We start from the raw sequence: 25,071 nt of genomic DNA on the forward strand, positions 1-25,071 counted from the left end.
GGGTTTTTTGCATAATTTACTTGTATTTTGATGTAGTAAGACTTTTTATCTTTGATAACTTGTTTTTTGGCCAGGTTTCTCAGCTGTTTATATTTAAGTAAGATTTCTGGCTGTTTATATTGGAAGTATGTTTTCCAGGATTTATCTCTTTGTAGCATAATCTTTTTGGTGTCTTTGGTGAGCCACGGGGCGGTCTTAGTTTTTACTGTTTTTGTTCTTATTGGAGCTAGGGAATTAAGGACATTTAAGAATGTTGTACTGAAAAAGTCGATGGCGGTGTCTAATGGAAGAGTTTTTAGGGGGTTCCAGTTAGTATACTTAAGGGAATCAGAGAAAGTAGTGGGATTAATGTTAGAGCGGTTACAAGTGTGGATGAATTGATGGGGGTGTGAGGTTGACTCGATGGGTGAAGGCAGGGAGGTAGTCTCCTAAAGGGTCAGGAATGACGGTATAACTTTACTTGGATGAGATACTAGGATCCAGTCTAGTATGGAGCCTGGGGGTTGGTTTTGTTAGGCCTAGTAATGGAGTTACTAAGTTGAGTGTAGTTAAATAGATTGATTGGCATGGTGGGATTGGGGTTATCGATTTTGTTCCAGTCTATATTTACATCTCACAATATGTAGGTTTCTAGCTTAATATTTGAGGAGGCCCAGGAGAGGATGTCTTCCAGGGTATTAGTGTTGTTACCTGGAGGAATATAGAAGGAAATGAAGCAGATGCTTTTATGGTTGTTTATTTTTAGTAGGCCAGTTACAAGTTCAGCATTATTGAAAGAAGGGATGGGTTTAGGATATGGAGAAAAGGGCAGCTGGTTGGAGTAGATTAATGCTACACCACCACCTCTTCTACTTAGGTGGTCAGATCGAAGTGATTGATATCCAGGGGGAAGGAATTCAGAGTCACTTATATGAGGTTTTAGCCAGGATTCAGAAATGGCTACAATGTCAGGTGAGTTGTGATTGAGCCAGGCATGAAAGAGGGTTAATTTATTTTTTAAGCTTTGGGCATTGATGGTGAGGAATTTGAGGTATTTACTGGTGGATTTATTGTGGGTGCTAGGGGCGTTAGTGGGAGAGAAGTTTGGTCCAGGATTAGGGTGAATGTCACTGGCTAAGCAAAGGTAAGAGAGGAAAGGAATGAGTTTTTTTAGTCTGTACTTAGATGGAAGAGTCTGGTAGAGAATAGGTTTAAGTTAGTAGTATTTGGTAGTGATTGGGAAAAGTTTTACTTTTAAGAGGAGGATAGGGTGGAAGGGAACTAAAGAGGCCGAGATGTGGAAGTGTGTTGTGTGGGGGAGGTGTGGAGAAAGAGGAGGGGGTGTAGATGGAAGTGGGTATAGAAGGTGGCATGGTATAGAAGAAGTAGAAGAAGGATGAGGACAGATGAGGAAATAAGGGTTTTGGGGTTAAGAGAGAGCATGATAGCTGGATCCTGTCAGATGTAATCGAGAGGAGGGTAATGTGAGTGAGGAGGGAGGGGGGAGTAATAGTGAAAGTCAGATAGGCTGGAGGAAGGAGTGGAGGAAAAGTGTTTGAGTGGAGTAGTGGGGGCGGGTGGAATTTGGGGGCAGGGTAGGGGAGCAGAGTGAGCCTGCAGGGTGAATGGAGTGGGTAGAGCCAAGAAGAAGGAGTGAGTACTGTGAAAAAGGGAAGAAAAACTATCAATAGCTGCAGTTCATGCAGGTAAAACTGGCTGGAGCTATGTAGTAATGGAGGCAATATAGGGAGGCTTTCACTTTGGGTTGGGTAGTCCTGCAGGGTAGAGAGTTAGCACATAAAATAAGTGGAAGAAAAAGTGAAAAATAGCTGCTACCCCTAGGTTGACACTTTAGGAAAATAATATTGTGCGAACGGTTTGTTGCGGTCTTTGCTGCCACCTACTGGCAGAAGGGGAAGGGGAACATAAAGCTAGCATAATTCTCTTTTCACTGTAGTAGGGTTGAATTTATTGTAAATGTCTTAACAGCTAGAGGGGAGCGTGGCAATCAGGCTGCAGTAGGCTGCTAATGTGCACATGGGAGGTCAGATTAACAATTGCAGGTAGAATTAAAGTTTGCAAGTTTCTCAGGGTTACATACATTGACCTCCTTAGAGTAATGATGTCCTTTTTGTAGCAGCATACAGTGCTGCCTGGGTAGCACGCAATTCAGGGTGACTTCTGGAGTAGGCAGTGAGGTGGTTCTTGAGTCTTACAGGCAAGGAGGGAGCACCCGAGTAGGTAGACTGTAAAGAGACACTAAGTTAGGTAATGTGGAAAGCAAGGATAGGCAGGTAGAAGGCTAGAGCCATAGTAAGGGGTATCAGGAAGAGAGGGGTATACTAGCGTGTACCGAAAATAGAGAGAGACTAGAAGAAAGAAAAGATAAGAGAGGCAACTTAGAGAGATGAGAAAGGCAGTGTTGAAAATGATGAAGAAGCGCAGATAGGTAGTAGAGACAACACAGTTAACTAAAAGGAGCCAAAGTAGAACAGTTACCCTCAAGCACGAATACAAAAAAAAATATTAAAGTTATCATAGTCTTTAGGTGCTAGATTACCAGCCCCCTGTGGTAGTACTTGAAGGCAACGTTCAGGACAGTGTGTCTTACCAATTAATGTGCGCTCTTATGATTTTTCTGAATGACGAGAGAGAAGGGGTGAGAAAATGAACAAAACTAAGAGAAGGTTAACTGACTTCCAAAAGAAAACTGCATAAAAACGGTAAACTAGCTGTATTGGAGCTGTATCCAATTTAAAAAAAATGTAAAAAAAAAACTTCTTACAAACAAAGCCGAAAGAAGAAGAAGGCCATATTTGTCTTTTTAGAAATGTGTAAAGTAGAGTTTCATTCTATTTTCTACTGTGAAAATGTACATCACAAAAGTTTGTACAGTCTTCTTGGAGGTTATTGTACTAGGTCACATGATTTATTTGTTAACTGGATAGGTATGCTTATCTGAAGAACCCTTTCTGGCATGACTCAGATCAAAAGTAAAAATGCCATTATTACAACATGGGAAAGGAAACATGGATGTGTCCTAGCCAGTGTCTACACCTCCGTTGAAGATTGGCACTGTGGCCAATTCAGAAAACAGCTAAATAATAGCCATAAGCCTGAACTGGACTCACAACCGACAGAAAGTACTAGACTTTCTCTGTAGGAAGTTACTTGCAGTAACAAAATGGCTGATAGCAGTAAATCTAAATCTGAGATACAGTTGTCTGTGAGACACACTTCTGTTAAAAGGACAGTTGCAAAAAAAATCATAAAAAGAGAGTTATAGACCCAACACTCAAATCCCAGATTCCAAACCCTGAGGGAGATTTTCAATGAGGCTCTTCATCATCAAGACAGATATCATCTATATGGAAAAAGGGGTTGTTGTACGGGAAATGGACTAAAAAGAGGCTATATGAATGGAGAGACCTTAATTAAATAGTAGGGTATGGTAGTGTGCAGGTTACAGGGTGGTTTACCAACACTTCATGCATGTTTATGAGGCATAACCTAGTGACATTAGTACATAAAAAGTGGGTAAATACCATGTTACCCCAGACCTTTTTGATTGTGTAACTGTCCTTATACTGTGGGCCTATTCTTTTATGTATCATGTGTGGATTATTGTAAGGTTTATTACAGTCATGTGACATGCCTTGTCCAATAAAGTTACAGAATTCTGTAACTCCATTATATAATCTGTGAATTACATCTAAGATTTGCATGAAGTGTGATCATTCTATCTGATAAAATCAATGTTTCTAGCTCTAGAATCGTACCCGACACTAGCTAGGGAGGAGGAGGAGGAGGAGGAGGAAGAACATGAACTACTGGAGCTGAAGAGCGTGAATGAAGTGGAAGTGCATCAGTTTCCGGAAGAAAGTTCTACAATCAGTAAGTTGTTGTTATATGTGGGATCAATGCTGATAAGCCTTGCTTTTCCAATATGTGATGTTAGAGTCTGTTGTTGTGCCTGTTTTAGTAGGATTTTAAACGTGTGTGTTAACGCATCATGTTATACTTCGCTAATGCAATGCAAGGTTAGAAAACAAGCATGTAGTACATATTTCTGACTAGACTTTTTGGACTCAATGATATGTAAACACAGGTAAGGCATGGCAGGGTGGGCAGCAGTGTCACACAGCAACATAGTATCCATGTCATAGAGCTTGTGCAAACAAAGGCAAAGAGTGAACTGTTTCATGTGGGACATGAACCCATGCCATTCAGAATAACATTCCAGTTACACTACAAATAACATCACTAAGATAGTGAAGGCTCACATGTACTAAAGCACAGTAATCTTTCCAAATGCAAACAGTAGTTCATTACCCCATAAAATATGGTCTGCTTATGGAATTCCTGCTGTACTGCAAATTCTCTGCAGCCTAAACTTTAAAGAGGAGATGCACGAACTGAAAATTCGTAGCGAGTCTTGTCAGAAAAGTGTTTTTATGATTTATTCTTTGCTCAGAAGTGCTCCAACCTCAGAATTAGAATGTATATGTTTAAGGAGTGTAAGGGTCAGTACTTTGTGTGGAGTTGTAGAAGAGCTTGACTGTCTGCAAAAGCAGTATTGCCATTAGAATATATGCTGTAAAATCTGTAGCACATGGGAGTGTTTTAAATTTCCCCAAACACTAACTTTAAAGACAGTGTATTGAATAAATTCTTATTTAATTTATTTCTTTTATCAATCTGATTAGTATCAAACATTGTTTGTTTAAGCAGTAAGGTATGACAGGGTGTGGGAGTGGTCATGGGTTATGGGTGCTGTCACATGGCACAACCAACTGACTTCATCGCATGGCAGTTGGGCAGGGCTTCCTCACTCCAAGTTCGGAAGTTTGTTCTTCTGGTCATACAGTGGACATGTATTTAATTTATATTAAATATATGTTAATTGCCTTTTCTCGAGTATGTGGAGTTAAGAAATCACATGACGTTTTTGAATATTGTCTTCTATTTTTGTACATATCAAAAATGTATATTGTCTGTTTTTTATTATTGTTAAACTGTTGAAGTTTGTCCTGGAGCTTTTCTCCCCGGGCCGCCGCTGAAAATGGACATATATCCAATCGGACTGTCCCGGTCAACAAATGTAAAATAAAATAAAATAAAAAATAAATAATCATACAGCCCCGCTGTACAATAACTAAACTGCCTTTAGTATTCTGCAACATTTGTAATTATCCTCTCTGACCAAAACATTCCCGCACCCAGACCATACCTGTTACGTTCTACTGAAAAAAAAAAAGAGCTCAAATTTCTAGAGCTGATCAAGAGCGATGTGGAAAAGCAGTTTCATGAAAAAAGCTCTCTGATATTTTTTGCTTATTGTCCATATTTCACTGGTATAACACAGTCAGTGCACCATTGTAACCATAGTGTTCTTAACTGGGTATGTAGACTGATCCAGCTGGAACCATTGTCAGTCATGACCCAAGATAATGGCAAAGCTGCAACAGAAAACTGAGCATGCAGTAAATAATTAAGTATTCCACAGGTAATATTGATGTTGTTGAAAGGCACACTGTCATATGGTTAATTTCTGGCTTCATCTACAAAGATCAATAAGGCATTCATATGAGGATTAAATAAATGGGTCAGGCAGTACAGATGACTAATACTCATTTTGCAATGTAATATGCTTGGATTTATTCCATAGCAGCCATCACAGTGTTAACTCTTACCTCAAACATTAACAACATGTCGTTAAGGAAGCCTTTAAGGCTCTTTCTTGCTGATTTTAGATCTGATACACCCAGCCCATGGGGTGCAAATACAGGATGTCTATCTTTGCCCCATCTAGGCTGTCAATGACCCAGGATCATAAATGAGCCTGGACCACGTGTAAGGTTGTCTAGATACAGAAAGGGTGAAGTGTCTCTTTGCCTCTTCGTCTGTACTGGGGAGAGGTTGCAGGATTTCTTGCTGTCCATACAAACTTTGATAGAGGCCAGAGTCCCCACAGGTACATCTTCTGATGGAGTGGGTGTGACAGACATCTAGGGGATGATGTGCGGAAGGGTGTGCTGTGCATGCCAGATGTCACTGCACATCACTTACCCAAATATGGAACTTGATGTACCTGCCACAGAATGATGACTCCCGAACTTTGTCTCTTCATCTTTTACTCTATCCTCTATCTCTCACCTTAGATACAATAGTTTCAACACTCTGCCCTTGAAGAAGTCAGAATGACAACCTGGTAAAGAGATACCTTTGTGCATAGTGGTAAGTGGTTAGTGAGGTTCTTGAGGGTCAGGGGGTGGCAGGAGCAAGAGGATCTTGACAGTCAGATTGCAAATGAGGGGAACATAAAATAAAAGATCAGATTCATTCATTAGGGGAAAAAGCACTTTGGCTTAATTTAGTGTTGATATTCTTTCTAAGTAGATTTTAAATGTAGCCCATCTGATGACTTGTTTGTGACCAATTTTCTAGGGAAGAAAACAAGTGCAATCACCAAATAAGCTTTGTGGACTAACAGGGAATCACTTTCTATCCCAAGAATTAAATGGTGGTGATGTCTTCTGTGTAACAGCAACATACCTGGGCAGAATGGTACAGTTTGGAAGTGACAAACAAAGGCCAAACCGTGTGCTCCATTTGGACTGCCAGCATCCCTTTTCTGATCACTTTTGTGGTTTCATGGTTTGGGAACCTAGACAATTTGTAACATAGTTTCATTTGCTTCTTTATTTTCATCCAGAATAACTACTAGTGATGTTTGCAAGGACATGTGTATAAACCATGGAGTTTGCAGGATCTGCAAATGCTCTTCATATAGATCAGTGTTACCATAGTATTGACTGCTGGCCTTCTGGCACAGAAGGCCCAACATCCTTTCCATCATCTAGAGCTTTACAGCCTCCTTCCTGTAGGCCTGCTAGATGCTTGCTCCTCTGGGATGTCAGAATGCTATCTGGATACATCTGGCATCCACTAGTACCATCGCAAGTTCTTTATTTTTGCAGTTCATCTTGCATGAACCCCTTGTTAGTTTCTGTTTATGGCAGTGTTGGCCTATCTTAGAACTCCTACATCATCTGGTTCTACCAGTCTTATCCCCCAGGAGTAACAGAACTAGTACCAAGACATCACAAATTAAGGACTGTACTCAACTCCTGTGAGTGGATGTCACACAGAGATATTTTCCTAAAGATAGTTTACAGGTGGCATGTTCCATAGACCAATCTATTTGCCTCGCCAAACAACAGCCTTCACCCAAACAAATGACTGCTGCCAGAAACATGGCCTCAAACTCAATGCCAAAAAATGTATTGTAGCCCCCTTTGGCAAGAATGAGGTCCCGCAAGATACCAGATCAATAACAATGTCCTAAAAACGGAATCAGTATCAAGGTATATGGGCACAAGGATAGATAGTAATCTAACATTTGATCAACATGTAGCCTCAGTAATGCATAAGGCATACTACATGGCTCATCTCATAAATAAAGGCATAGCATCCAGGAAAAAGCGGTCATTACCTCTCTGTACTCTACCCTTAACAGGCCAATTATTGAGTACAATGCCCCTTTTGGTATGAACCTCACTAGGCACTTGTGGCAGCTGGAAGGACCGCAGAGGATCCTGACTAGAAGAATCCAGGGTCTGCAGCACCTATCCTATGTGGATAGGCTGAAGTCCCTGTCACTCTACTTGGTCTCATATAGACTACTCAGAGGGGAGCTTTGTCTGGCTTTTAGAGCCATCTTGGACCCCACCCTATTGGAAATGCTGCAGATCCACAAATCTAACACCACACATGTAACGCGTGACATTAATTAATAGAACCTGGTGGCATGACAGATTTCTGTCCCAGAGACTCCCCCATCTGTGGAACAGACTCCCTTTTCATGTGAAGCAGAGCACCTCTCTGTCCTTGTTTAAGTGTAACCTAGATGATTGGATGGAAATAGAAAATTTACCCCTGGGATCTTACGTACATCCCTGTTTGACAGAGGGAGACAGGTGCTGACTTTGGGAATATTGCATAATTCTTGGTTAAGCTTGAAAGGGCCTCATGGCCATTAGCCTAGTAACTTCCTATGATCCTGTGATCCTATGAATTGTTCAGCTCAGGTTTGCTTTATCCCTCAGTGAGGGTACATCTTTCAACCATTTCAGTCTGCATACCTGTAGATCTTCCCCTCACTTTTTTTGCAGCCTGTTAAACAGTTTCTTAAAGGAGAGGTAGTTGCTCCTCCATAGGGGTCTGAATTTTGTCCTGGAAAAGCTTACACAACCTGCATTTGAACCTTGTAATTCTGGTCCTTCAAATTCTTGACTCAATAACTGCTGTTATTCCGTGGAAGTTCACAGATAATGGAGATGTTGTTTCAACAAATCCAAAACATCAGACTTTGGTATCAACTTTTTTTCATCTTTTGCAGCTTAAAAAGGAACACGTGTCTAAACAAAGAATCTCAAGATAGGTAGCATGTTGTTTTTTTTTTTTTTTTTCTGTCATTATGGGAAAAGGTAGATGGATAAATGTAGTCTTAAAGTACCCCAATGATAACAAATACTGTGGCTTTCCTTAGAGGTGTATGCACATGGTCTGTTTTAGGGGCAGCATCCAGGTCTTCTGTCTGTGCATTTTGTAAACACCGTTGACTAATCTTCACTTCAGTGGTGAAGGCTGCTTTTGTTACTGCCATCTTTCAAGGCTTTTTACAACCCACCTTATCCAGTCTTACCATCTCCTTGTCATTGTGAGCTCTGCAGTAAAGATCTATATGAAGAACATTGACAAACTGTGTAACAAGTTACAATAGTAGTAGATATTCAAGTAGATAATTGTTGTAGTATAACAGTAGAAATATTGCTTACACCATGCCCATGTCTTTTGCATAAAAATCCCGGAGCTGGAGGGAGGAACCATTTTTCCCATGTATTTCCCTTTCCCCCTCTCCCCTGTTGGGGTGTCAGGTTTGTTTAGGTCTAGATTGGCTTGAGGAACCCAAGAGCTGTTCAGCACTCATCACCTCCAGGATTGAAGCAAGCTAAAGATAGAATGAAGCCTGTAATTTTCCCAGGTTACCTAACCCTTCCACTTTTACTCAAAGTTCAGTGCAGCTTACAATCCATCTGTGTAGCTGTTTTGTTACATGCTACCATCTTTATTTTTGTACTGTATTTGGATATACTTTCATTGTCTTTTTGGAGATCTGTGCATAAATTCCTTTAGTTAGAACTTCATGTAGCTTCAACCAGTGTTTCTTCTGTCTCAAGATAACTGAGTACTATAAGCAGAGGGAGCCCCCCTTGCACAAGCTGTTAGGTGGCACAACACTTGGGGTTAGGATGCTCTCATGGTTTCTGATTGGAAGCCCCCCACATAAAAGCAATTTATTTGAGGTTTGTTGGTGACTGCAAATGTAATGCTTTTGTTTATATGTATGATTAATTTGTTTAGATTTTTTTTGTTGTCTTAGTTGTTGTAACCAGTGGGATTGTTTGATGTGTTTTCTGTCAATCTGTTTCATCCGCAATAATTCATTACATACTCATATACAGACATGGGTGGCCATGGTGGTGCAGCGGTTAGCGTTGCCTCCTCACAGCTAGAGATTCTCCGGTTTGATCCTTGGCTGCGGTGCCTTCTGTACGGAGTCTGCATGTCCTCCCTGTGGTCGCGTGGGTTTCCTCCGGGTGCTCCGGTTTCCTCCCACATCCCAAAGACATGCTGTAGGTGGATTGTACACTCTAAATTGGCCTTAGGTGTGAGTGTTTGTGTGCCTTTTGTGGAAGGTTGGGCAGCGGGCTGGCAGCTCAACACCATAAAACTCCACTGCCTCTCATGAGCGGACAGGTTATCCGCTGTGGCAACCCCTAACCAGGAAAAGCCAAAAGAAGAAGAAGACTCAAATACAGACATGCACACACACACACACACACACACACACACACACACACACATACACACACACAGTCACACTGACAGATATGTAGGAGTGTACATCTGCGAAATATGTGTGTGTGTGTGTGTGTGTGTGTGTGTGTGTGTGTGTGTGTATATATATGTATGTATGTGTAGTGTGAACGTATGTCTCTCTTTTTCTCTACATATGTGTGTGTGTGTGTGTGTGTGTGTGTGTGTGTGTGTGTGTGTGTGTGTGTGTGTGTGTATGTATATATATATATATATATATATATATATATATATATATATATATATATATATATATATATATATATATATATATGGGTCTACTTCTAAACACCGACATGACGATTCCCCGACACAAAACTTACCGACGCCAAATTACCGACAACACACAAACCCGACAACGCAAAACACCGAACACTAGAACACCGACACACGGAACGTAAACAACACACGACACTACATAGCATACACACTAGCCCTGACCCAAACCCTAACCCTAAAGTCCGACACTATCGCACACACCTACCTGCACCCTAACCCTAACTCACTTAACCCACCCCTAGCCCAAGCTCCGACACTAACGCACACATCACTTACCTGCACCCTAACCCTAACTCACTTAACCCACCCCTAGCCCAAGCTCCGACACTAACGCACACATCACCTACCTGCACCCTAACCCTAACTCACTTAACCCACCCCTAGCCCAAGCTCCGACACTAACGCACACATCATCTACCTGCACCCTAACCCCAACTCACTTAACCCGTCCCTAAACTACAGTCCCTCACTAGCACACACTTACCTTACCCGAACCCTACCTCCAACACGAACACACACTCATCTTTCCCACAGCCTAACCCGACATCCCACAATCTCGCGCACTTACCTGACCGCTCCTAACTCCGTCACTATCGCACACTTACCGGGTCGCGATCGCACATTCCCTTGTCGGTCTTTCCGCTGTCGGCAAATCACCCTGTCGGTACACTTACCTGTCGGTCATCTGGCGTCGGTGAGTTTTCTGTCGGGGAATCGGCGTTTTGGTCTTTAGTAGTAGACCCATATGTATATATATATATATATATATATATATATATATATATATATATGTGTGTGTGTGTGTGTGTGTGTGTGTGTGTGTATATATATATACACACACACACACACACACACACACACACACACACACACACACACACACACACACACACATGTTGCATGTGCATGTGTAGTTGAACAGTTGTAATTTTTGACCTTCCCCGCACAGCATTGGGTGGGATAAACCACAAGCCACCAAGGGAAACTCCATACTTGTGCCTGAGCATGATTTGAACAGTATTGATATTGGGCGGGGGGGAGACCAATGGCCACCAGTAATAATGCTACTCATGTCTGAGCAGCACATAAACAGTACGGGGATCAAGGGGCGATGGAACATCTAGCTGTAAGGAATAACTCTATACTCATGCATGAGTGGCAGTGGCATCCCTAGCATTTTTGACATCTAGAGTGGAAATTTTTTTTTAACAGTATCCCCCGTAGAGATTTTTTATAACACCTCCTCCTCTATTGCAATTGTTTTTAGGAATAAACAAGAAATGAAGCTATATAATGTCCATCAGTGAGCAAAAGCTAGGAGCAGTGATCAAATCCCCAAAAGGCTCAGCCGTCCTACAGGAAGGCTTGCTCCAAACAAATATCTAGTGTCAGAATCATGGACTAAAGCTAAATGTCAAAAAATGCATTATCATCTCCTATGGAAAGCTGACTATGACATTGACATACAGCTCTAAGAGCTGGCCCAGTAGTTCGGATTTGGCAACTTATGTGGACAGTTGCCCCCAAATTCTGTTAGGAACAGATCAAGATGAAGCAGACTTAGGGACTTTCTGCAAAATCAGGAACAATTTCAACTTGTTTTACAAATACAGCACTCAGAGAGAGAGAGAGAGAGAGAGAGAGAGAGAGAGAATAAAGATTGCGGCATATTTCATACAAATGCACACTAGTCATGTAAAGGCAGACTATAAGTTAAGCTAACAATACGAGAGAAAATTGCTGACCAAACATATAGGCAAATACAAGACTATTTTGTAAAATCGGGGACAGTTTCAAATGTGTTTATTACAATATTCTAATTTATTTCACACAAATGTACACTAGCTGTTAATGCCCGACTTTAAAGTGAGCACCAGTAATTTCATCAACTACACAGCTAGCCACCCCATTAGAAAAAAAAGCATAAATATTCCAGTTTACTTCACACAAATGTGCACTAGCCAGCCCTTAATACCGGGTATATATTACAATGTCGAACTCACAGGAGTCCAAACATTGTAATATCGAACCCAAATGTTCGAAATACGAAAATAGCGAAGCCACGGCACACAGATTTTTTTCCCAGGGAAAAAAATTGGTGGGCCATTTTTGGAGCTTTGCTATTTCCTCCACTGTGGTGCAATCTCGGAGTTGGTATATTTGAGTAGGAGAGGTGTTAAAGTTTAAAGTGTAAGTGGGTTTTTTTTGTTTTTTTTGTACTAGAACACTGATTTTTTCCCTGGGAAAAAAAATCGCTGTTCTGTGTTTTCGTAATTCTTGGGTTTCAAACTTCATGGTTCGATATTACATTGTTCTAACTCCTGTGAGTATAGACCCGTTAATACCAGACTTTAAGCTGAGCAAATGAAGATATGTTTCCATAGCCCAGCTAGCCACCCCCTCCCAAAAAAAAGTCAATTTATTTCACACAAATGTTTACTAGCCAGCCTTTAAAATTATTTAAAAAGGACAAAGTTACTGCTTCCCCCAATAAACATAAATATGCAGATTTATTTACACAAATGCATCTTAAGGGTAGAATTTAAACCGACCAAGTAAGAAGGACAAGATACATTCATCCACAACACAGTTGGTCATCCCTCCCCTAAAAAAAAGGATAAAAATATTCCAGTTTATTAACACAAATATTCACTTGACAGCCTTAATGGCAGAATTTAAGCTGAGCAAGTGAAAGGCCAAGTTACTTTAATCCACTGCCCAGGTAGCTGTCCCCTCCCCACCAAAATAAATAAGAGGGCAGAAGAGTACAGTAAAAAAAAAAAGAACATAAAATATCCAGTTTCAAAATATTTAAACAAATGCACACACACACACACACACACACTAGCTTAGACAACACCCCCCTCCACCTCTCCAAAAATAAGAAAGAAAATCTGGTTATATTCACATTAAAATTAAAAAAAATGCTTACCTTCAGTTCGGTAGTCCACAATGCCCTGTCTGATTTGTTTGTTTTCATTAATCCAGTTCACCTGGTTCAGTTAAACAGAAAAAATCTTTTCCACTGCAAAACACTCTCCTGCATTGTCTTACTGTACAAGTAGGAGGCTGCTGTTAATTTTAAAAATAACAGCGGTTCTCTCCAGTCTTGTCTGTAGTTAGTCCTGAGTTTCCTCTAATCCTGTACCACTTTTTCTTGCATGGATGCATGGACACACCGATGCATGCAAGAGGAAGAAACAAAGTGTTTATTTTAGAGCTGGGTCATGGTCAAATGGGGCCCTAGGCAGGGTAGTGGATCTGAACCCTGCCCACACAAATACACACAGCACCACCACCCCACCACCTCCCCCGCAGCCATTCTAGTGTCCCAATACTTGGTTATTTCTCCCCAGTTACCATAAACACTGTTCAAACCGCACAGTTTGCAGACTATTTTCTTTATTTCTGCAATGATTCTGCACTATGAAAACAGACTTAGCATTAACAGCAAACTTCTATGTCCTTGAAACCCACATTCAAAGAAGATGTATCTGGCCAGTGGCAGATAAAGTTTACCTTTGGGCTGCTTTTAAACCATAGGCCCCTTGCACACATTTTCAGGACCACGCATACATATATGTGTCCTTTGATTCACCTTCCTGATTGTATTAAATTATATTCTGTGTATAATACAGCATCACTTGTTAGAGTGTGCTTTAAATTTGTAGTTTTGAACATTTTTCCAGTAAACAATGAAACAAAAAGTATGACCCAATAATGACAAAACTGCCCATTTCAGAACATTTCCACCATAAAAGACCACTCAAACGTCTGTTATTACATCCACCAATACCAGTCAATATGCACAACCTCTGTAGAAGTAAAAATCATCTGAATAATTCCACATTAAACAGATCACTCACTAATGAAGAGTTTGCTGTTAGCAAGCAACTTTATATTTAAGTGTTTCATCTAGAAATTCAGTGTCTGCTGCCCTTGAAGAATACACTGTCTATGTTAAATTAAAAAAAAAAGAAAAACACAGTTGGTAAGCTGGTAATATTGCAATAGTGAATGGATGACAAACCAACAACAGGTTCATAGCTACTTCACCTCCCCCTTAAAGTACAACACAGTATCAGTAATCCATCTATTGTGGAAGTAGAACCTACAGCCTTCTGCATCAGAAGCAAGCATGCTGTTATGCTATGACCGTTTGTTAAACAAAATATATCCATATTGAAAACAGACTTAGCATGAGCAGCAGTAAACTTCTCTTCCCTTGAAGTTCACAGTTCCTTGAAAATGCACTGAAGCTTACAATTCCTTAAAAATGCACCAAAACTCATTTTTTACTAGTTTGGTAGTTTGTATAGAGGAAATTAACTAACCTGCCCTGAGGAAATTAACTAACCTGCCATCCCTATCACTAAAACACACCAGCCGCCGTCTTGTATTTAAATTCCACACGGAATGCGGTAAAGGAGTAAGCAACAGGTGCCTATTTATATTCCATGCAGGACACACAAAAGGAGTAAGGAACAGGTGTATGTGTGTGTGCATTGATGCATGCAGAGATGCACAGACAGAGGACTTTCTTAAAGAAGAAGGCCCTTAAAGGATCTGGCTCTGGTTTTACTTTGTTTTTTTTTTTATTTAAAATGTGAAAAGCATTTAAAAGGCAAAGCATGACATATTGTTGTAACAAATGAGATATTGAGGGGGAGAACAGCAGAGAGAGGGGGAGGGGAAAGAGAGAGGGAGGGGGAGAAAGGGAAGGAGAAGCAGAGTCGCACTGACTGAAGGAATAACTTGAATGTGAGAAAGATTTCTAAGTACTCTTATGTTTGCATGCCTGACTGAAAAGTTTATCAATCATGTATTTAAGGGGAAATGTTTTGTCTGTTAGTAAAATAGAAAATAAATAAATAAACAGGGGTGAAAAAAACAAACAAGAAAGAAAGTCAGCTAGGGAAGAGAGGGTGAATTTGTAAACAGCCCTCTTGGCCACATTATTTACCCAATGAACGACCGCAAATAATTTAAATCATCGGGTTAGCGATACATAAGTGAATCAGAACTAACCAAATGGCACGTACGGGAAGAGGAAAACAACATAGGTAAACATTAAGGAACTCTTGGCATGATAGAAGGAGTGCAAACAGGACAATACAGACTGTGTACCCATAGCCAGAATGGGCATGTGTTGCACAGCATGCAAAGAAGCTGGGGATCAAGGAAGACTCCCATTAAAACCACAGGTGATCCAGGAGAAAGTTAAAGGAAAGAGATGGATGGGGTATTAAAGAAAAGAGCTGTAGAATATGAGTAATGGACAGTGACAAGAGATCAGAAAGACAGCTCACCAGTAAGTAAATGTGAAAGGAGTAAGGCAATATATTAACAGTAAAGTTGGGGAGGTTAAAATCGATAAGGTGGATAAGATCTAAAATAAAACAGGTAGGGAGGTGATGGGAGAAAGAGAGATGGATTAGGGCGCTAAAGAGAGCAATAGCACCTGCTGCGGGAGTGAGGCACCTACATGCACTTGGAAATCTATGCTTTCTACTTCTGAAAGTGCACGATCATAATTATGACACGAAAAACGTACCAGAGGCTAGTCACCTCGATCTGAAAGAGACGAGATCTCAGAAAGGAAGTAATAGTATCTAAATCTGTGTATAGTTATAAGAAGGGGAGAGATGAGAAAAGGGTTGGGAGCTGGCTAGTCAGAGGTGTAATGTCTCAAACAGGAAAAGTGCAAAATGGGATAGTGATGACAGAGTGGAGGAGTGCGAAATACCACAAAGTGAGGGAAAGAGACAGGAATTGGAAGAAACAGGAAAATGACTACTTCACTGCAGCCTATTGACACATCCAGGCATTTCTGTAGTTACATCCTACTAATATACCTCTAGGCATCAAATATTTCTTGCTTATATTTGCATTGATAATTCCAAAATCATGGTACATACAAGTTGTTTAAAGATTTCAAGTTAAATTTACATTATGTTGAACAAGCTGTTTTGATGTTTGACTTCTGTATATGCAGCTAATGATATATTAATATTATTCATATACTGTTTATTTGTATTGTAATGGCATTCTTATTTCTCTAAATGCCTCAACAATCATATGACACATGCAAAACTGCTTAGCCTCATATGAAAGCTCACAGCTGACAGTGTGGGTGTTGCTTGAAAGGTTACTGCGATATTGTAAACTTTATTCCATCCATCCTCTATCCTTTTTTCTCATTTTTGTACATAGGATCAGGCTGTCACTTCAACAGTGACAATCATCTAGAGTCAAAGTTCACACTGCCGAGTAGCAAGCCCTGCTATGATTGTTCTTCAATACCACACAATCACCACACACTCACATCTAGCCCAATATAGAGCATCCAGTCCATCTGATGTGTGTCTTTGGAATGTGGGAAGAAACCACAGCAACTGTAGGAAACCCATGTGAATACAGGGAGGACATGCAGACTTCACACAGAAGACACTGCAGCTGAAAGTCGTACCGAGGAACCTCTTGCTGTGAGGCAACAGCATTGTCTGCTGTCGGGGCGGAGCCTGAATGGCTAACTGAAAGCAGCAGTATTTTAGAGCTCCATATAACTAGTTAAATAATACAGGAAAAATATTTTTTTTTCTTCAAAGTATAAAATCTTATAGATAAATGTCTAATTTACATAATTAGAAACTTTGGTGAAGTTTTACAAATAATGTCTGTCAAAAAGTTTGGAGATATATTCACTTGTTAAAATGAGCAACTCAAGGAATTCTCACCAGGATGCTGCCTTAAAGTAGGAACTACAACAGCTGGCATCTACCCTGCAGGAGTTGTCTTTGAAGATGGGTGATTTTAAAGAGAACCTAGAAAATCTTAAAATAAGCAGTCAAAAACAGGCTGACACCCTCAAGGAAATGCTACAACACCAGACAAGGATAACAGGAATAGAAGTTTCTCTAAATGACTTGGAAAGCAGACTTAAGGAAGAGGAAACACAGAAGGAACTGCTTGTTAAACAAAACACTTGGTTGGTTAATAACGTAGATGACTTGGAAAATAGGGAGAGGAGAAATAACTTCAGGATTTTCGGATTACCTGAAAACACAGAAGGTGAGGATATTATTTCCTTTTTATGAAGCTGGATCCCTGACTTTTTAAATTTAAAAGAAGAACTTTCCTTTGGCATTGAGAGGGCACACAGAGCTCTTGGGAAACCTGCCACTAATTCAAACTTTCCTCCTAGGTCAATAATTATCAAATTACTTTCATACTTGGACAAGGAACTGATTTTAAGATCTGCTTGGGGGAAGGCACATCTAAAATATAAACAGAGCCTGATAAGATTTGATAACGACTATTCATCTAGAATAATGGAACAAAGGAAAAAAGTGTGGCCAATGATAATTTTTCAGAAACAAAATAACATCAAGGCACAACTTGCATATCCAGCTAAGATAAGAATACTGTATGCCAACAAGATGACGACTTTTATTGACTTAGAGGAAGGCTCTTCATTTATTAAAACTAATAATGCGATTACTTTACCAGAAGATGTGGATTGGATGTCATCTTCTCTCAAGAGAACAAAAGAAACAAATGTCTGGACAGATGTCAAAAAGAAGAAGCAAAAGACTGGTGCTGTTACAGCCAAATCTGTCAAAGCATCTACTATGATATGAATTGTTTTAACATTACTTTAAAGGGCCAATTTTATTGCTTGGAATTTTAAAACAAAGCTAACTAACTACTGGAATCTTTATCTATATTTTTTGAAAATAGATGACACATGAGAGTTTTCACACTACCTCAGGTATGTAAAACAGGGTACTTTTCTTTCACAGAAGGAGGGTTATATAGCACATAAAATAGTTATACTGTAAATCAATATAGATAGTATATGTGTATTTACTCTTAATTTTCTCTTTTCTTAATAGGTTCATATGTAGGTACTAGGCTATTGGCCCTAGGGCCTATATAAGCCTAGCCAAACAGTATCCTAGCTTTTGCCACCCAAGAAAATTATTTTCCTGTGCCCCTGTCAAGCAGAGCCAGAGAAGTGATCCCCGGGGTGAATTGAACATTATTTTCCTGTGCCCCTGTCAACCAGAGTCACAGAAGTGATCCCCGGGGTGAATTTCCTATCTCCCATCCAGTCATCAAGATTTTTCTTGAAGAGTGCTAATGAGGAGCTTTGTTTGATATAGATAGGTAGTTTGTTCCAGAGTATGGGAAGTCTCTGAGACAGGAATCTGTCCCTCCAGCATGTTCTGTTTATTGTGGTGACAAGGTTTAGGTCCCTAGAGTGTGTAGCTCGGAGGGATTGGGATTTCTTTACGTGGAGCACGTCCAACAGCTCTGGGTTTGACATAGCTTTGTATGTTAGGCAGAGATCGCCTCTGAGTAGGCGATATGCGACAGGGTAAAGCTGGAGTTTTTTGAAACGGTCTGCGTAGGGCATCTGTTTGAGGTGGGTAATCCTCTTTGTGAGGTATTTCTGTGGCGTTTCCAGTTGTTGTAGATGTCTTGTGAGGTACATACCAAAAGGGGCGTTGTACTCTATAATGGGTCTAATGAGTGATGAGTAGAGGGGAACAATGACCTCTTTTTTCCTGGATGAGAAACCTTTTGTGATGAGGTGTGCCACGTAGAAGGATTTCCTGACTACTGTGGCGATGTGATTATCAAAGGAGTGACTACTGTCCACCTGTTTCCCAAGATCTCTTATCACACTTTCGGTGTTAAGTAGACTACCGCCTATGTGGTAGCTCATGGGTGCAGAGTTTTTACCAAAGGGGATGACAATGCACTTCTCTCTTTTCTCGTTATTATTTTAACTGCATCTTGTCTCTGTTTTAAATTCTCTCCTATTTACTCTACTAATATAGTCTGTATTTATTTAATAACTCACTATCTATACATAGATAAATAATATTCTAAACTAATCTAGTTTTAAGTTAGACTAATTGGAATAGTGAACTTAATTAATTGTTATTACAATATTTATTAGATTAATGATAGTCACTGTTATGCTTATTGGGATTGGGGACATGTTCATGATTAACTCTGAAATGTTCCATTCATGGACATATGTCCTTTGAATTATTTCCTTTTACTATTCACAAATATATATATAAAAAAAAGGAGGGAAAAATGTACTGTTGGTCAAGAGAAGTGAAGCTTTCTTCACATTCTATTTGTGTTGCCATAGCAACAGTAAACAATTGCTGCAGTTTCTAAGGACACTGTGAACCTGCGAAGTGCATTTAGCCTCACAGATAACAAATATTAAGAAAAAGTAATGTTGTTTAGTTATTAAAATGAAAAACAACCTAAGCAAGGTAAAATAAATACATAACAGGACTATTATAGCAATAACCCATGCCTGGGTGTGGGTAATACTGGATTTACCCACGGTTGGTGTAGTTTGGTCACAAGGGCGAAGCCGAGTGCCCAAACAAAGACAACCGTGGGTAAATCCAGCATTACCCACACCCAGAAGTGGGTTATTGCTATTATACAATGACATTATTTAAGAAAAAATATATATTTTTCTTAAATAATGGCTTTGTATAATGCCTCCTTGCTGCCCTTCCGCAGCTGTCTGATATTCTGCGGCAGTTCTGATGTACTGCGCATGCATATGCTTATGCAGTACATCAGAGCTGTGGGCAAAAGCAACGGAGAAAGCAAGATCTCCGTTGCTTTTTACAAACTGTCTCGCTATGTTAAAGGAGTTTAATGTAGCGAGACAGCTTTAAAAAAGCAACAGAGAATCTCTGTTGCTTTTTAAAAACTGTCTCGCTATGTTAAACCCATTTAACATAGCGAGACAGTTTTGATAAAAGCAACGGAGAAAGCAAGATCTCCGTTGCTTTTTACAAAGTGTCTCACTATGTTAAAGGAGTTTAACATAGCGAGACAGCTTTAAAAAAGCAACGGAGAATCTCTGTTGCTTTTTTTAAAGCTGTCTCACTATATTAAACCCATTTAACATAACGAAACACCTTTAAAAAAAGCAACAGAGATAGGAAGATCTCCGTTACTTTTTTTAAAGCTGTCTCGCTATGTTAAACTCCTTTAACATAGCGAGACAGTGTCTAAACAGCAACGGAGATCTTGCGTTCTCCATTGCTTTAAAAAAGGAGTTATACTAATGGAAAACCTTTTTCCATTACTATAACTCTGATTTACAATGTGCACGCTGACCAATCAGCATGCACGTTTTGGAATATTAATGGGGGGGTCGTTGTATAATTGTAAATATTTTATGATTTATCCTCATAGGATTATATATTCCTGGAAACACAACTGAAATGTTTCCAAACTACATGTGCACTTAAATGTAGCTGCTTGATTAAAAAGTATTACTCAGTTTAACATGCTGATTCCACAAGCTGTCTGCACTGTAAAAGTTACATTTTATATGTTACTTGAAGTTGTCAGTCTCTAGTGCACATGAAAATATATATATTACTTTTTGCAACATGTTATCTTTTCAGTTACCTCACACTCTGTACAAACTCACTTGGTAACTGATAGCTATTCATTTAAAATATCAGTTTAAATTTTAAATGTGCCCTTGAAATGCTATTGACATTTTGACAAAATGGGCATTCCTTCGCTGAAGGTTGTGCGTTAGGCCCGGCAAGCCAGCACGTAAAACTCTACTGCCAATCATTAGCGGACCGGAGTTCCGCTGTGGAAACCCCTAACCGGGAAAAGCCGAAAGACAGTATAATCTGAACTGTAAAATTAATGACTTGAAAGAAGTAATGCATAGGATTTCAAAGACAGTTCTTGACACTACAGTAAAAGTAAAAATATATATTCACAAGGAAGTATCGAAATGTTTTAGTCTTCCAGTTAAAATATATTACTGTCAACATTATGCAATATCAGAAAGTTTGAAGAGCTAGGAAATTACTATTCTTTCTCTTTATAATGATTAATAGACAGATGTTAGACTCTGCTTTGTTTAATGAATTGTGACATATGTTTATGAGGAAAAGTGGATTCAATTACTCACATTGGACTACACATTCCTGGAAACTCAACTGAAATGCCCCCAAATTACTTGTAAGTTTCAATGAAACTGCCTGATTAATAAGCATAACTTACTTTAACAACCTGAATCCATAAGCTATCTGCTCTATATATGCTACATTATATATGTCACTTGCATATGACAGTCTCTGGAGCACACGAAAAAATACATATTATTTTTGCAACATGTTATATTTGCACTAACCATACATTCTAAACTAACTCAATTGGCAACTGACAAGTTATTTATTTGAAACATCAGTCTAAATATTAATTGTGCCCTTGAAATATTGTTGCCATTTTGGCAAAACAAAACCTGAATTGAAAAAGGAATGATTTGAAGAAGTGAGGTATACTACAGATTTCAAAGACATCTACTGACACTACAATATAAGTAGAAATGTATACATGCAAGGAAAAATTGAAATGCTTTATACTTTTAGTTAAAATAGCTTATTGTTAACTTTTTGCTTTATCAGAAAATTTAAAGAGCTAGGAAATTATTTCTAATTTGTCTTTATAATGTTTACTAAAGTGATGTTAGTCACTGACTTGTTTAATGGATTGCGAGTCATGTACAAGACGGACTACTGAATGTTATTTCTGTTTACCTATGTTTGCTGAATTTCTTTAATTAGTACTGATTTAAAACAAGGGAAAGAAAGGGAAGGGAAATCTCTGTTTTTGGTCATGGGAGGAGAGGCTTAAGAGTATTCTAACTGCCCTGGGCACTATCTAAGATGCTCTAAATACTATTTGATTAATACTTACCTAAGGTAAGTCTTGATTACCATATAGGTACCTTCACATTCATTCTAGACCTGATGTGATTAACCATTCTGGAAGTAGGAGGTGCCCTATGCAGGATGGGAATTGTCAGGGTGATCAAAGTTCATTCTTAGACTCTGCTTTGTAAATCTATAAATATGTAAAAGCATTGCACACTAGAATGTAGGGCACCTCTACTCAGAGTCAGGATACCACTGATAAGCCATGTCTTTTCATAAGTGTAAGTTGAAGTTGGTGAGCTGAAGAGTGGGAAAGTAAAGGAAGACAGTACACCTACAGTAAATTCATATTTCATTGGTAATCACTCATTGTCTCCTGCAGAGGACTTTTAGTCAAATTATTTTAGTAATAATCCATTTGTTGTTGGCTTATTGAGTGTATGCTCTTCTGTTGCATTTAATTTATCCAAAATGACATATCTGACATTTTTGGGATCTCTTAAGGGCAACTAAATATTGGATATTTTCTAAGTCAACATAATAATTGTTTACACTACAAATATTCCAGCCTGATATATAAAATACTGTAGAACAATAATAGAATAATATAGCATTTCATATCTCTTTTAAGAAAATTCTCCATATAATAATTTAACATATGGAGCTCAGTTGATATTGTTGGTTAAAGGTATGAGTGATAATCCAATAGAGCTATCTTTATCTATTGGATTAGGAATGACTTTCATTCCATGCTTAATAGGAAATTCATATGTACTTGTATTTGATACTTTAGAATTAATGTTTTATAGAAGTACTTTTTTAAAGCCTCACTAGAATTTTACCTTACTTATATTTAAAGAAGAAAGAACATAAAATTACAGTCCCAAGTTTACACACATAAAAATAGCTTTCAGTGTTATCAGAGAATATGGTATAACTACTATAATCAAAATAAAAAAAGAAGCAAAATGTTTCTTCCAACAATAACTTGAAATGGATTTAACATTCTTATTGTTAAATACTAATGGCTTAAATAATGCAAATAAAAGATCAAACTTACTAAAATATTTAAAACTAAATAAGACACAAGTAGTATTTCTCCAGGAAATGCATTTTAAGACTAATGGTCGCTTTATTTGGAACCCTAAGGACTATACAGTCTTAGCTCAATTCTTAGCTCAATCCTCATATAGAACAAAGACAAAAGAAGTATCAATTCTCTGGAAGAAAAACATAATCACTCCAAAAGTTATTTATATATATGAAGACAAAGAAGTTCTAGTAGCATTTGTTATAATTAAATTTAATAACAGAATATGGACCTTAGCTTATTTATATTGGTTCCCAGGAATTGGAGCAGGAACAGTTAAAAAACACCTAGATGTTATTTCCAACAATTATAAAGGAAATCTTATACTGGGAGGAGACTTTAATTGTACCTTAGAAGCTTCTGAAACCACCAAGAAATCTTTTCGCATAGCAACTATTTCAAAATCCTTAAAAAGATGGATTGATTTATTTCATTTAATAGACACTTTTAAAGTAAAAGATGATAAATCCTTATTAAATTTTCCCATAAAAAACATAGATTTGGAACACAAACCAGAATAGACAAATTATTCATAGTTCAAGATTTACAAACAAAAATCCTCAGCTTCTCAATAGTTCCATGCCCCTTCTCAGATCATGACTCTCTGATAATGAAGCTCCAAATAGAGTTAAAACCTTTAATCCTCTCAACTAGAATTTTATCATATATCACGAAAATTAAAGAATTCAGACCCTGGATATTGCCAGAACTACAATTATTTCTTGAAATCAATAATACAACAGAAATCAGTAGAGTCATGGTTTGGGGCTCATTAAAAGCGTATTTATTTGGTAAGACCCTCAGCTGGTACAAAAACAAAGTTAGAGAGTGGGAAACTGAATCATTAGACTTGCAAACCAGACTCTTGACAGCAAAATCTAAAAAAAAAATCAGAATTGTCCAGCAGTCAAAAAAGAAATAGAGGAAGTAAATAAAAAATATAATGAAATTCTAACACACAAAACGTGTCTAGCCTTGGAAAAATTTAAAATAAACTCATTAGCCACCTCCCCCAGATATCTACATAACTTATCTATAAGAATTCAAATACAATCTAAAGCAAATAACATTAGTATATATCATGAAAAGAAAGGGAAAAAAAGTATCAGATATAGGAGACATCATTGAAGCATTTTGGTTCCATTATATGGAACACTTCACAAAAGAAGATTTAGATACCAACCAAATAAACTTAGATACAAACCTTATCAATATAAAAAAATTCCCGAAAACTTAAAACTAGACCTACAAAAACCTATATCCTACAAAGAAGTTGTTGACAAGATAAAAGAAAGTAAATCTTACAAAGCTCCAGGGATATATGGTATAATTACGGAAATTTACAAACTCTTCCCTTCAACAGTAATCTCCCTTTTTCATAAAACTTTGCTAGAAGTCCAGTCAGAAGCAAGAATACCACCCTCATGGAAATATTCTCTCATAACACCAATTCTAAAAGATAATAAACCATCAGACCTTTGCACCTCATACAGACCTATATCATTACTGAATAATGATTACAAAATATTCATGTAAATTCTAGCTAACAGAATGAAAATCCCACTTTCAAAGACAATTAATAATGATCAAACTGGATTTTTATATAACAGGCACACACATGATAATATTAAAAGGATACTTACTCTTATAGATTATGTGAATAAAGAAGATAGAGAAACACTTGTAATCGGATTAGACATAGAAAAAGCATTTGATTCCCTCAACTGGGAATATCTATTTAAAACTTTAGCATTGTTTGAATTTCCTCATCTCTTCATCTTATTACTAGAAAACATATATATTAATAACTTAGCCTACATTAAATTAGGTCCTTTCACCTCCGAGTCTATCCATATAATGAAAGGTACTAAACAAGGATGCCCCCTTTCTCCTATTTTATTTGCTTTCGCTATAGAAATACTTGCAGAAATAATATGCAGTAATCCAAGAATAAATGGAATAGTCTATGACCAGTACATATTTAAAGTAATGTTTTTGTTGATGATATTTTATTAACCCTATCAAACTCCAGAGAGTTATTAGGAGAGC

General features: G+C 38.3%; 1 protein-coding gene across 1 annotated transcript in view; it reads left to right on the forward strand.

Moving 5' to 3' along the window:
• The window catches only part of LOC122797150 (zinc finger protein 585A-like), a 132,547-nt gene that overhangs the window by 95,017 nt on the left and 12,459 nt on the right, over positions 1-25,071 (forward strand). Inside the window, exon 4 of the mRNA XM_044065956.1 lies at positions 3,745-3,873. Within this exon, the coding sequence (XP_043921891.1) occupies positions 3,745-3,873 (129 nt within the window). The remainder of the gene's footprint in view (positions 1-3,744; positions 3,874-25,071) is intronic.

This window comes from Protopterus annectens, chromosome 3.part0 (genome assembly GCF_019279795.1).
Source record: "Protopterus annectens isolate FY-2018-M chromosome 3.part0, PAN1.0, whole genome shotgun sequence".
NCBI classification, from domain to species: Eukaryota; Metazoa; Chordata; order Ceratodontiformes; family Protopteridae; genus Protopterus; species Protopterus annectens.